The sequence below is a fragment of the Solanum lycopersicum genome, chromosome 8 (genome assembly GCF_036512215.1).
Source record: "Solanum lycopersicum chromosome 8, SLM_r2.1".
NCBI lineage: Eukaryota > Viridiplantae > Streptophyta > Magnoliopsida > Solanales > Solanaceae > Solanum > Solanum lycopersicum.
In genome coordinates, this window is record NC_090807.1 from 64,668,939 (window position 1) to 64,684,492 (window position 15,554).

Genomic DNA, 15,554 nt, shown 5'->3' on the forward strand with positions numbered 1-15,554 from the left:
TATAAACTGAGACGAAACGAAGGGAACTCATAAGAGTAAGAATGACAATGAATACTGAGCAACATGTACTTGAGAGTTTTATCAGATCAGTTGAGCAAAATAAAAGAGTAAAATAAGTACAAACCTTTAGAAAAACAATATGCATGTCAAGAAAGATCAGACAAACAAAAAGTAAGGACCATTTTGTTCCTCTTAAGCATAAACTACAACTATGTAATCCCACTAGTTAGGTTTGGGAACGGTGGTGTAAACGCAGGCTTAGCCTTACCCCTACCTCGTGAAGATAGAGAGGCTATTTTCGATAAACTCTGTGCTCACGAGTTAAGCATGAAAGAATGAATTCATTCTTTCATAGCAGCAATCAAATTCTAGTTGTGTTGCCTGTGACTTGCACAAAAGAGAACAGAAGCAACGCTAATGACAATTTTCGTTAGGACTAACAGATAGTTGTGGCTACTTTGAGGAGTATAAGCTTGCAACTCGTAAACATGCATAATCTTAACAAAATGCAGACTGAGAAGAGCCACATATCAATCAATTCATCAACTGATCTCAGAGCAGAAACTGAATCAACTACAACCTTCATAAAATAAAATCAGCACACTAGATTCTTCAGATCGTATGATCATGTTACTAAGACAAGACCTTTGGGTTAGACATCTTAGTCCACCCGACTTTGACTTCAACTTGAAGGAACAAGTTTTCACATCTGTTGTTGAGTTGCAAACTCAGGATTCACTAGGAATCTACTCTAGACCAACCTGTCGGCCATGTATCTATCTTACTCTTCCTTGGTGATCTCTTATATGCACTCTAATCTGAAGTTTAGAATACTGTTTCTTGATTAGTACAGTAAAGAGTATAGACATGTCATAAAGTGCTGTCCAGGACATGCCTCTAATCTGGTTCTAATCTACCAATATATCTATCAAGATGAAAATATACAACCCCATCATTTTATGAAGAAAAAAAAACTGTTCAATTAGGAACGGACTTGCGTTTGAACAAGAAACTAAGCACAACCAGCCAGAGAAACAGGTCAATACTATACAGCTACAGACAATTTTTACCAAGCAAACGACCGAATGATGACATTAGCATTCATCAATCCAGGATCAGACAGTACTTCCAGAAATCATTTTGATATTTGTTAGAATCTAGCAATTGTATCAAAACATAGAAAAGATAGCAATTGATACACAGGAAAATGTAGGAAGATATAGCAAACTGATTATGAAACCGCAACGATAGTTAGGATTTGTTTAATGCGGAACACATGCCTAGACAGTCAAGACTACATAAGGAGAATGAGACATAAACATAAAATTGTACAGGGACACAGATAGCAATGTAATTCTGATTTTTTAACAGACATCAAATTGAAGAGTCAAAACCTCTAGTAGTAGTTGCTGTTAAAAGAAAATCTCTTCTGGCTTCAGAAGAAAAGCTCCTCGGCACCTCCAAGTCACAGCTGACAAGAGCTCCTGCTGCTTCCAGCATAGCACAAGTGACGTCTGTCGCTTCTGGACGTGAAACCCTCCTACCTGAGTTCTCTTAACAACACATTCAGCCTGGATTTCAGTCATATTACTAAATGCAACAGGCGAAAATCCTGCAGAAGCAAAAAGGTTTCTCCATGGTGGCATCCGATCAGAGGATCGGAGGCGCCCCAAGATCATGTTCTCAATGCTAGGCTGGAAGAGAGACCTCTCTATCTTTTTCCCAATGTCTGGAGTTATATTAGCAGCATCAATACTAGCTAAGAGTGTCTCGTAATACTGGAGAGCATGGATGAGGTGATGCTTTAAGGGGAGTTCAGTACGTTCACATCCGCGTTCCAATGATACAACAACTTTAGGAGATAATTGCTTCATGCAGTGAAGAAGTGAAGGAAATGCAAACGGACAGCTTGAAATAGACCAGATAGGGAAATTTATAGCAATTGCCTCACACTCAGATGACCTCAAGGTGGATAAGGGATAAGATTTGGGGTCAAAGGAATCCAAGTTAATAACTTCAAGCTCAAATCGTATTCCCGCGTCATTAGCAAACTGTGTTAAACTTTCATGCATGATACCAATTTCGATTGAGTGGTGGGTTGATGGGGAGGCAAAGGCTGTAATCTTTAGAGAAGTTGCCTTTCTATTGCTACTTGGGAGCTCTTGCATAAACGAGGACCATTGAGCACCAAAACCTATGTCAAAATCTATTATGTGAATTTGCTCAGCATCCCCAAGAGCTTCAAGAATAGCCTGATTGGAGGTGAAATTCATGAATTGGATAAGTGGAGATATTTCGGAAAAGGCCTTGTAAGCATCCATCTTAAGCACACAGTCAAATGGGGTGGGACTTCTTGGAGGCAAAAATGTGGATGTGCAAGGCAAAAGGAAAGGCAACTGCAGAGCCTCCTTGATATAAAAAGCAGCCCTCCTTGAGGGTTTCCCAATGGGAGAAAGCTGTTGATTGAGCCGCGCCAATATCATTTGCGCGTTTGAGAATTGTCCAGCCAGCAATAGTTCAGAGGCCTGAAAAATCTGGTCATAAATGAACTGTTGTTCCTGCAATTGATGACGAGGCACCATCAAATTACCATTACCACCACCACCAGCTGCCTCAAGCTTAGGTACAATCAATGGCTTTGGCTGAAACTGGTGAGGAGGCAGCAAATTAACTTGTGGCTGCATTTGTCCCAATGGTTGTTTCCTCAACATGAAGTCACAATTGGCATCAAAAAAAGGAACTTTAGGCAATAGAGCTCCTCCAAGGGTACCCGAATTGTGGCGTTTGGGCGGAGGCTGTTCTTGATTGATGTCATATGATGATGACCCAAAAATGTTAACACAAGCCGCATTCTGGAATTGAGTTTGGTTTGCCATTACTTGTGGACCAAAAGGTTGAGGCTTCTGTTCTAGAGAAGGGTTGACATTCGGGTTTTCGAAGTTATTGTTTCGACTATTTATTGAATCTATGACAGAACTAAGTTTTTCAATGTTGGCATTCAGACAGATATTTGAACCAGAAAAAGAGACATTATCTGAATGAGCTAAAGAACCTGTAGCTGAAACCTCAAATCCAGAGCTTTGAAGAGAAACTCCACAACCCAAATCCCCATTGAGTAATTGCTTCAAGCTGACTGACGGGTCCTCCACATCACCGGAAATCCACCTGAGAAAGCTTTGGTCGGAGCCGGCAAATTCAGGCAACAAATTATCCAAATCTCCAAATCCAAGAACAGATTTTTCAGGCTCCAACCCTACCGTGAATGGCTCCAGCTCCGTCACTAACTCCTCCTTCCTGCCATCAGTTTTCCCACTTCCGACACCGGGAACTGCAGTATTTCCACCATGTTGAGCACCATAAGAGCACGACGAAGATGAAGCTGAAGGACTTGGACTTCTTGTATCCAACACAGAAACTGGTTCATTTCTAGTAAAGTTCGCATCTTTCTTGCAAATTGATGCTTCTGGTGAAGAAGATGAAGAAATTGAAGGCACAAAACCAGAAACACCAAGAACCCCTTTTGCTGGTAGGTTATTACTTTGAGGTATTACAATCATCTGAACAGAAAAACAAAAAAAAAATCAGCAAACCCCACCACAAAAACAGCAACAAAAGAGGGAAAAAATTGGTTTTCTTGCCTTTTTGCTACTTGACGGATCTTATATTTTACCAAGATTTTAACAGCCATTGGTTCAAAAATATGAACTTGGTCTTCATTTCATCTGACAAACATTGAAAAAAATCAACAAGATACTTTCATTTTCTTACCTTCAAGATCTTCTTTTTTTCTACCAAGATTTCTTCAAATACAGCTTCTTTTCCACAGAAAAACAAACCCCACAAACATAAAACAGAGTCATTTGCTGTAAAGATACAAACTTGGTCCCCATTTGAGTTCCATTAGAGCAAATAACCCTATAATCCACTGGTTCTTCTTGCTCTTCACTATTCTTGTCTATGGGTTCCCTCTTTTTTTTCTTTGTATAGACTACAGAAGCTAGGGCCAGTAGCTAAGCTTTCCTTGATTTTCTTCAGCTTTAATTTTTTTTTCTTTGTTTTGTTCTGACCTCTTTTATGTCGCAGTCTGTAGAGTCACCCTCTGTTCTGCCACGGATGTCTGCATCAGAAAAAAAAAAAAAAAAAAAAGGTAAAACAAGGTGGCCCTCTTTCCTCTATCTTCCTCTGTTTTCTCTCTACTCTACGGTACTTCTTCACCCCCATTCTTTGTTTTCATATTTACCCTTCTCCCCCCCCCCCCCCCCCTCACGTGTATTTATATTAAAACTCTATTAATTTTAAATCGAAAACTTAATACTTAAAGTCTTTAGTAATTTGAATTTTTGTGACATAATTATTATAATGCCACAATCGATCATATCGGTATTTATATTACAGTGAAGGGCATATATGTTTTAATTTTTTTTACGACAATGATATTGATGTCCAAGAGTATGATAAAGGTAGCTGCATACCATTTACGATAGTTTAGAGATATATTTGTTCCTTTTCCTTATAATCTATACAATGCTTTCTACTTTCACTAATTTTTATCTATCGTCAGTCAACATGAGTCGAGCTAATTTTCGATCAAGAATTATCGTCAATTTATTTTTTCTTTAACACAAATAAGAGAAGAGCTGAATATAGAAAATAAGACTCGTTTAAGAAAAAAACAATCTCAAATAAAATTTTGTTTTCATATTAGTAACTCAAAACGTTTATTTTATCATAATTTTAAACTTGAAATTTTAAGTTTTTGAAGTATATAATTTTTTAATTTAGAATTATAATTGAACATATATTTTACTTTTGAAAAGATTAAATGTTATGAGTAAAAATCTGAGAAATTACTCTTATGAAAATTTTATTTAAAATTCCTATAGTTAAATACTAGTTAATTCAAAAAAAAATTGTAGATAAGAGTAGATAAATTTAATCAATTTCAGTACAAATTTTGAAATTTGGAATTTAAAATGAATGAGTAAAATAACAAAAGTTATTTGTCAGTTTTTGAGGATTAACGAGAAGAAAGTGGTAAAAAAGTCATTTTAACTTTGGTGACATGTGTTTTACTTTTACCCATCGGGAAACGAGAAGTGAGAAAAAGGTAATTATAGAGCAGGGTCCGCACCACAGGCAAATTGAAGGTCACTGAACTATTGAAAAGTACTAAATGGTCCCTCAAGTTCTGTTATCTACTGTATAGTCCTGTAAATTATATATTTTTCTTGTGAAGATGGAAAATTGGGACCATTTTGTAGTTTTATATAGGGTGTAAAATATAATTTCAAATGAATCAAATTGACCCTATAAGTACTATTATATGGTCCATAAAGTACTGTTTGCTAGTACTATTGAGTCCTGCAAATTTTATTTTTTCAAAGTCCTTTTCTTATATATAAAGATTGTAGGATAATATTAGTTATGATGTTATTTAATTTTTTATTTAAAATGATTTTGTATTGAAATTTTCAAGTATTGAATAGTTCTTTAATTTTCGTGCTTCTTTTATGTCTTTTTTTAAAAAAAATTGAAAGTGTTATGTTTGAAGCTTTTTGTATTGAAATTTCAAGTTACAAATGCAAAATCATAATGAAGGTGGAATCTTTTATCTTCCATTTTACCATAAATGTCGAAGAAAAAATTTTGAATTTTTAAAGTAGAGTTTTAACATGTATTTTATTTTTAAAAAGATAGTAAAATATTGTGAGCAAAAGTAAAATTTCTTCCAAAATATAATGAACAAAATTTCAAAATATAATTTAAATTTTATGGGTAAATAAATATTAAAGACATACCTTTTGAAATCTCACATGTGATATATATATAAGAAGGATAAAATGTACGAAAATTTATATTCTACCTCGTAGAGGCAAGAAAACAATTTTTCGAGGGATCCCTGACTTGAGAATAGCACATCAGAATAATGAAAAGGAAAACAACAATGAAGAAACAATACAACTTAAAAGGAACATATAGTAATTGCATAATAATGCGATTATCTAAACACAAATAAACAAAAAATATATATATATAATATATATATATATAAGAAAACGGCTAAATCCCTTAAAAATCAGGTCAACACTTTATACCTGCTAATATTCTACCCTAATACGCGATCTTCACACCTTCATATCAAATGTCATGTCTTCATGAGTTGTGTCATGTTCTGTTTAATCACCTCTGCTCGAATATCTTTTCGGACTACCTCTATCATTTTTGTACACGCGATATTCGGCCTCTCGCACATTTTCTTTGGGCCGGATCTATACATCTATTCTTCACATGTCCAAATCATCTTAGTCTTGCTTCTTTCATTATATCCATTACGAAAGTCACTCTCATCATGTCACGTATATCTTCATTCTTAGTCATATCGATTTCAGTGTGCCCACACATCCATCTAAATATCCTCATTTTCACGACTTACATTTTCTGCACGTGTAAATTCTTGACTGATCAACATTCTGCCCTATACAACAACAACGATATAACCACTACTTTGTAAAACTTTCCTTAACATTTAACTGGTACCTTCTTATCACACAAGACTTCGGAGCAAGCCTCTCATTTCATCTTCACAACATGCGTGACATCATCATCGATGTCTCCACTTTCCTGAATTATTTAAAGTACTTAATTTCAAATATTTGATTAAACACTAGCTTATCTGATAGTTAAAAGACAAAACTATCGAAAATTACAAACCAAAATGAAGGGAAATTAAGACCATTGAAATCGTCATAAATTTCACATTCAAGTGTTTATCTTTCACAAAAAATTAAGTCAAGTTGATGAGTTTATTTTTACATTTAGTAAGACAAATAATGAATATTGTATTTATAATTGTACCTAACTAATATGTGAACCAAACTGTTTTACATTTTCAAAATGACAGTAGAACATCCCTTGGAATATTGTGCAAATTGTGGTACAATTATTTTGGAAGTTCTCAATTTTTTACGACAAAATTGTTGGTGCAAATTGAGGATTGAAAATAACCTTAGCTTGCAGAATTTTTTGTCCTCTTTTGCTGTGTAGACCAAGGATTTGCATGTAAAAATATAATATTACTACATTTAAATATGAGTTAAATATATCATTTAAAATTAAATCGATCAATAAAAAATATTAGAAAATCATAATATAAAGGAGGGAAAGTAGTGTATTAATTTTATTTGATGATACATTATAAAAAAATGTAATTCCCTCCTTGTCATGCTTAGGGTTCGTTTAAATTGAATTTAAAAAGTAGTTTTTAAATTAAAAATATAAAATAAAAATTGAAATAACTTTTAAATAAAAAATAAAAAGTAGCGAGAGATCTACTTTTGATTTTTAACTTATTTTAAGTCATTTTAAACTTATTATAAGTTATTCTTCACCTTGCCAAACACTTGTTGATTAAATTTAAGTCATTTTTAACTTATTTTATCAAACACTTTTAAAAGTAAAAAACTGAACAACCTCTAAGATGCTTTCACCTAGGGTATACCATTAGCTAAAAGATTAGTTAATGAGTACTGCTGCAATCCGCGATTCAAATTTAATTGAAGCGTTGATGTGGACCTCAAACAATATAGGAGTGGAAAATTAAAAAAAAATATAGTATTATCTAAAAGATTATGGAAGATATAAATCAGTGTTGAAGACTAGTAAATAACTGAGCGTTAGTCATTAATTGCGTAGTATTTTTTTATTTGATATCTATTAGTTATGTTTTATTTGATTTATTGTATTTTCAACATAGTACATTATAGGTATTGTTCTTTTCTTTTTCTTTTCACACTATTTTGTCATACTATTTTTAGTAGTTTGTTAGAGCTTTATCTTTACTTTTGTTAGTATTTCTTTTCCGAATTACTTTGTTATGTGTTTTTTTGAGTTTGAGATCGTCTATTGATCTCTACCTTTCAATATAGAGATAGTTAAATTTTCATACAAATCATCGACAGTCAAATACACTATGCTTTTACACTAAATATGTTATTACTAAATGCTAAATAATTTCAATGAGTTATTTTCGAATTTCTCATAAGTTCTAAATATCTTTTCTCACTTTATTTGAATTTTCTTTTTTTTTTTTTTGCAAAAGTGCTAGAAAAATATCAATTTTCTCATATTTAAAGCGCTTTTTCAATTATAGAAGTTTGAAAATAAAATCCAATATTTATTTCATCTATATCTTTAAACTTTCCCGCTAAAATCAAATCAAACCAGTAAAGTTCTCTATCCGGTCTGGAAAAAAACCCGGTTTATTGTCTCAGTGGTTAAGCGTTTGAAGTCCAAATAAAGTTAAGCGCGTGGGTCAAAGAAAGTTAAACCATGGTTAATAAATGACGGCGAAGTTCCCCCGTTCCTGGATTTATTTTACCCGCTTAACTTTTTTTACTTATTTACTTTTGCAAAGTTGCAAGGATTAAACGGTAAAAAAGTGACCAGTCAGTATTCCTTTTTTTTTCCTTTTTTATTTAAGCTTTGCAGGCTTTTGTTTTTCCTCAAGTTGCTATCTAGGGGTATTTTGGTCCATAAAAAGACTAATCACTTTTCCCCTTTTGTCTCTTCGATCAAATTAAAGTAGAAATGTGAATTAAGGACTAATTTTGCTTGATTTATACTCCTTCTTATCCCATTATTATATTTTCTGTCTCAATATATTGTACTTACTTTTTTTTAGTCCAATTTTTAAAAAAATAACATATTTTTATATTAAATAATAATTTAACTATAAATTTCTTATTTTTAATAAAATAATTTGTAGATATACAAATTATCATTATTTATTTTGAAGCATAAGTTTTACTTCTTTCGTTTTAAAAAAAATGATTTTATTTTTTTTAGTCTATTTAAAACGAATGACCCTTTTTTTTTTTGAAAATATTTTAACTTTAACTTTTCACGTGGCATGTTTAAGACCGCGATAATTAAGGACATTTTGATATATTTAACATAACTTTAATTTAGAATCACAAAATTAAAAAAATAATTTCTTTTTTTAAACTTCATTCCAAATCAAACTAGATCATCCTTTTTTAAAAGAAAAAAATAAAAATCTTTTTATTTTTCTTCAATTTTGTGCTAAATCAAATTGTTTAATGTAAAATGAAAGGGAGGGAGTACTATTATATATAGTCAATTTTCAACTCCAATTTAGAAGGTAACAATTGCATAAATTAATGCATTCAATTTTTTCTTACTAATAATGCTATAACCTTAGACAAAAATATCGAAAGTTTACTTTCAAATATAATATATGAATTATTGCAACTTTTAAAATAAATACATCAAGTTAATACTAAAACAAATAAACTTGTAAAATTTGTATTTTGGGGTTATAGCTTAAAATGGTGAAAAGCTATACCAACACTTTAAAATTAATTTGCATACCTCACTAATTCTCAATAATTTTTAACGTTAAGTGTATATTCAAATATAACTTCAATTTTTAAATACAACTAATTGCCTACTTAGGCAAATGATATGGGAAATGACACAAATGCCCTTGAGAATTTGGCATATTTACCACAAGGCTAAAGGTAAGCTTTTCTTTTGAGTTATTAAAGCTTAAGGAAAAGAAGGTCGTTTTGGCTGAGCCATTTTTCACTTTTTATACCTTCCTATTTTTAAGTATACTTTGTAGTAAAAATTTAGTTCCTCGTAAACTGAGCCAATTTCATTGCTTTTTTAGGTAATTAACTACTCTTTCTTTTACCTTTTTTCTTTTCTCACCTTTTATAATTTATGGTTATGACATATGGGACAACATTATTTTTTTCCTTCATATTATGATGTAAGGGACTTGGGATCAATATATATGCAACTCGATTAATTTAATATGATATTAATTAATTTTTTGTTAATAATATAATAGATGTTTATATAATTTTGTTTACTACAATCACGATAAAAGGTTAGGTAGTTTTTGTCTAAAATTTGAACTTGAAATTCACGTTCTTTTTCAATTTTGTTGACTACTAAATTCTATGAACCAGTGTTAAGACGGGTACGTGAAGCAGGGTGTTTTATACGGTATAAGGTGAGAAGTAATCCCGAGACACAAGGCGTAAGTCCAATGGATCTATGGAGCATAGTCTCATGGATATTTAATTTCATAATTTTATTACTAATGAAATAAGCAGAGTAAATCTTTTAATGATTTTTTTTTTATTTGAGATAAGCATTAATAATTAATAATGAAGAAAAGAGATATTATAATTACTATTTGAGAAAGTATCATTACACTAATAGTAAAAATATGATTTAAATAGAAAAAAAATTAAAAACACTCGGTGTATGTTTTTACGCCCAAGACTTACGTTTTTATGCTTGGGACTTACACTTCAAATTTTAGGACTTACGCCTTATGAATCTAGGTCTTTTATTTACATCCTGAAGAATTTTTTATACACCCTACCCTGAGACTCGCTTTCGGATTCTCCCCAAAAACATTTTTTAAAACACTAGTATGAACCATATTTTATTATAACATTTGAAAATAATATAAAAGAATAATATTTCTTGGAGCAAACTATACTACGATTGAGATTTAAGGTATTTTGGATTAAGCATGATAATCAATATTTTAATGTTCAAATTAAGGTTACAAATCTAGAGGAGAACTTGTTCCTATTGAATCTAAATCTTTAGTGTTAACATAATTTGCTTGAACATTAATAAAAACACAATTTACTAAAAAGCTTGGCATAATTAATTATTTTTCTGCTGTTGGTAAACTTTTAATATATGATAGGATTAGTTTTTTCTTTTTTTCCCTAATGGTTTATCATTTATATTTGTGTTTATAATAGGTATAGTTAGTGCAAATCGAGATGTTAACGTGTAGTATGCGAAGATGGAGTATCGAAATGAAAATTAATGACAAGTTTGAAGGGCCGTCAATATATATGGCCCTCGAGACAATATAATTTTTATAAAATTTATCATTTATATATTATCAACAAGAATTGTGACGGAATGAAAAAGATTTCTTCATCTTTAATAAAAATAAATAAATTGAGCACTTCAACTTTGAGAATGCTGAAATTCGAGTAGGAACATTTTCTCCTATTATTGGCCACACCTGATATGCATTTAAATTAATTTGATTAGTGAAATACAAATATCAAGATTATTCGATGCCCTTAATAAACAAAGAGATGAGATATAAAAGTTAGATTTGATTTTGTAGCATTTTATTAAATTATTTTTACAAAAAAATCTTTATTTTTCTAAAATATTTTTTTAAAAATACACTAAATATCTCATAATAACATGGAAGTAAGATAGCAAGTAGCAACCACAGCCACTTAATTAATATGTTTGTATTCATCGAAAAATGTTGAAACAAATGTTAAAAAATAGGACCTAAAAATGGAAACATTGACCAAAAAGAGTGTTTTTTTGCCTAGCAATCTTGTCTTTCTTTGATTTCAAAATTATTCATTTCTTATAGATAAATTTTCACATGTTATAAACTCATAATCCATCAAAAAAGAAGACAAGGGAAAAATGCATAATCCAATAAGAAGAAGCGATGAGTCGGTCCGCAACGTTATGGATTATTTTATTTTTTTGATGTAAATCAAAATTAATCGAGTCTATTATAAGTATCAAGTGACTTAAAAAAAGTGAATAATTGTAAAGTGAATCATTTCCACATCAAATTGCTCTCTTTGTGACCAAGAAATTTAACTTTGCTTAATACACATTGTGTTGCCCACTAGGTCAAATTGATGTTTTATATACCTGTCATCCTTTTGGTTATTATAATTAAATAATTCTTTTTTTCTCCGACATTTATATTTTATTCTTCATGTCCATTGATTAACTTTTTATTACATTTATATAATTAGTGCCACATTCCTCACACACATATATAATTTATAATTTCTACCTGAATTATTGTAGGATGATTATGCTTTTATTATTTTTAAGTAGAGGTTTCAATTTGAGTCCTACATACTGATAACAATCATATTAGAATGTACTTTTTTTTAAAAATAAATCTTATATAATGCAAATCTGAATTAATCAAAATTCTAACATGAATATCAAATGCCAAATATAAACCATACGAACAAGAAAATCTTCTTTAATATACTGTTCGTAATGTTGATGTTTTCTTTCAAACATATATATTCAATCATGTTAACAACATAGACTTTAAATTTGTCTGATAATTATTGGAGCATTAAGCACTTGCCTTGTAAGACTAAGCTAGTCTAAATTTCGAAGCGAATAGTATAGGATTTCTCCACTTTTAATTAAATTAAGTGTCCGTTTAAGTCTTATGAATGATAAAATCATGTTAGGATGACTTCTTTTTAGGTGTGACTTTAAATTAATCGAAATCATAACATGAATATGCCAAACACTCGATAATGGCACATTCCTCACACTCCCTCCAAATAAAGTTTGAAAGTTCTATATGAATTATGATAAAATGAATAAAATCTTTCCACTCCTAATTTGAGGTATCTATTTTAAATTCTACGTATAATAACAATCATACTAAAATGTGTTTTTCCTCTAATAAATCTTACATGTTGTGAATTCAAATTAATTAAAATCCTGACAGAAATATACTAAAGTACACCCGATAGAAAGTCAAAAAAAAAGAAAACTTTAGTATAATGTACTTAATATATGGATATGTTCTTTGAAATTTACTCAATCATCTTAGTAGCAACATATAGACTTTTAATTTGTCTGTTAATTACTGGACATGAATAAACATTAAGCACTTGCCTAGAAAGACTAAGCTACAAAAGATTGTTTAATTCTCTAACAAATTATAATGTTTGATTGACCTAATCATTAATAATAAAGCAAATAGGATCAATTAATCCAAAAGTAAAATTTTTATTAATAATAAATATAAAAATATATTCTCTTCACATGCATGATATTCATTACTTAATTGTAATTAATGGGTGATTGATTGTATAATTTTTTTTAATAATCCAATATTTAAATTATTTGACATGATATAAATATCGAGTATAAATATATATCTAGGAGAGGAAGTAAAATTCCTAAAAGAGTGATTTGATTATATGATTGATCAATCAAAGTCATACAACCATCCATAGTGGTGTCACAGCTAAGTCTTCAACTATAATAATCAACAATTATATTTAATATATTTCCCTAATATAATTCACAACTAAAGCAAGTAGAAGTTTATGATATACTCAATATAATACCTACCTAAAACTAGTATAGAATTGACAAATGAAAGCCAACATAGTCAAAGTTTCCTCTTAGTGTGTTTGGTAGGTAGGAAAACATTTTTCTATAAGGTATTTTAAAAAAATATATATATTTTGATTAATTAAAATTTTTGAAAAATATTTTAGCTAGAAGTTAATTTATTTTTTTTTTAAAAATGAGAAGAATAATTTTTCCGATCAAAGTAAGAAAAATATATTGAATAAGTAACATTTTCTATCGATTATGTCTTTCTAATTAGTTCACATTGGAATATATTTGCATTAACTTTTCAAAATTTAAATAATAACCTAAAAGTATAGGGAAAATTGTATATAATAGCAAACTAATAACCAAAAAAATGGAGTAGCTAGGGTTTGATTTAATTGTGCTCCATAGCAAACGTTTGCAAAAAAATTGCCAGTGCCTCTCTCCTAAATATCTGGCTCGCCACTCTCCTCCAATCTCTCGCTCGCTTCCTCACTTTTTATACAAACACAAGTGTATAAAAATTGTTTCTAATTGTATAAAGCAAAAAAAATTATATAAATACATATATTTCCCCCCCTCTCTCCCCTCTTCCAGATCTCGCTCGCCACCCTCACCTTTCTCACATATACAAATAGAAGCGAAATGTATAAATTGCGTTTCTGTTTGTATAAAGCGTGAGAAAATTATATATACACATGCAAGTACATATATTTTCGTCCTATACACTTATAATTATACAATAAAAATACTCCCTTACCCAGTTTCTTTTGCCTTTCTCTCTTTCTCCTTTTATACAATTTTCAAATTGTATCTAATTTCTCTCTTTCTCGTTTTGTACAATTCGATTCAATTGTCTATTCCTTGTCAAGTCTCTTTTGTCTTTCTCTCTTTCTCATTTTATTCAAATTCAATTTGTATATAATCGTTCTATACACTTATAATAATACAATTCGTTTTATACACTTCGTTTTTATACAGTTCTCTGCCCAAGTGTCTTTTTCTTTCATGTTTTATACACTTTGTTTTATACAATTTTCTTCAACTATATATATATAATGAATTATACAATTTCTATATTTTCTATGAAACGCAATTATGCAAACTTTACTATAGCATACAAATATGAATTTTTTTAATTGCTATATGTGAAAGTTGTCCTTTATATTTGTACAAATCAGCCCAGTACCATACATTGTGGGCTACATTTATCAACAATCCTTGTAGTTATTGGGCTAGCTTGAACAGAAAAGCCCAGACAATACTTAATTGTATAATATAAGACCATTAATATTTTCAAAATTATTTTTTCTAGGATAGTTCTTATTTCTTACAAAAATTATTTTATTCCCATTGAAATAATTTCATATTTAATCAATTACTGATAACTAAGATGAAATTTAATGGTTTACAATAATTTAAGAACTTCCAAATTTAATCTCCAAATTACATGATCAAATGCCTACTAATAGTAATCACCACAAACAAACATTTTTTTTTTTAAAAAAGAAAACTTATGCAGATTGTAATATAAGGATACTATTCCATGTATCGTTATTATTCTATGGTATAATTAGAAAAAAATTAATTTGTAATTGATATATTAATTATACCAAAACTAGTGATTTCAGGTCTATAAAAACCAATAAGAAAACTAATAAAACATACCCACTCCATCAAATATGTAATTAATGGCCTAATTGGCTTATAACACGTTAATATAGCTCGTTAAGTTTGAAGTACCAAACAAAAATTACTATACACCTAACTATATTAATTTATTACAGTACGTAATGAATGAAGTTTGAATATACATTGCATTATCTAACTGTCATTTAATAAGAAAAATGTATATAAAATATGCATTGGCACACGCCCAATTTAAAAAAAACAGGTTTTTCGTAAAAAATGTTACAATCACAATAACATATTTACTGAAATTCACTCTGAAAAGAATATACTATACACAAACTTTATCACTATCTTTAAGTTCAAGATGGTACCTTTATAACAGACAAGACTCAGAGGCAGGCCTCTATTTTATCCAATCCACCTAATAAAATGCGTGATATCATAGTCGACGTCCCCACTATCCTAGGCTACAGGTTCAAGCTATCTAAAGCTTTTTTTCTTTCGAAAATTATTTGTGTGACAGACCTTAGTTTCACGTCCGCTTCACCCATCGCCATAATAAATTTACGCTCCAAATATTTTGTTTTGGTCCGAACAATCATTCCTTTGTACTCCACTGTCTGTCTCCAAACCTCCTAACTAACATCAATTGTATCCCCAATCTCATCAACGAGACCTTAATAAGGACTCCATATATTATTTTTTTTTAAAAAAAAGCCTCT

General features: G+C 30.2%; 1 protein-coding gene across 3 annotated transcripts; it reads right to left on the reverse strand.

The window, feature by feature from the left end:
• Nucleotides 1-1,126: 1,126 nt before the first annotated feature.
• HAM (GRAS transcriptional regulator HAM) lies at nucleotides 1,127-4,112 on the reverse strand. 3 transcript variants are annotated; one of them, XM_069287614.1, is made up of 2 exons: nucleotides 3,769-4,112; nucleotides 1,127-3,557 (listed from the first exon to the last, which is right to left on the reverse strand). In XM_069287614.1, the coding sequence occupies exon 2, from the start codon at nucleotides 3,555-3,557 to the stop codon at nucleotides 1,413-1,415; it is 2,145 nt and encodes a 714-aa protein (XP_069143715.1). In that variant the 5' UTR covers nucleotides 3,769-4,112; the 3' UTR covers nucleotides 1,127-1,412.
• Between the last annotated feature and the right edge of the window lie 11,442 nt (nucleotides 4,113-15,554).

Excerpts from the sequence above, each read along its gene's own strand:
- HAM (XM_069287614.1), bottom strand. The coding sequence starts at position 3,557 with ATGATTGTAATACCTCAAAGTAATAACCTACCAGCAAAAGGGGTTCTT.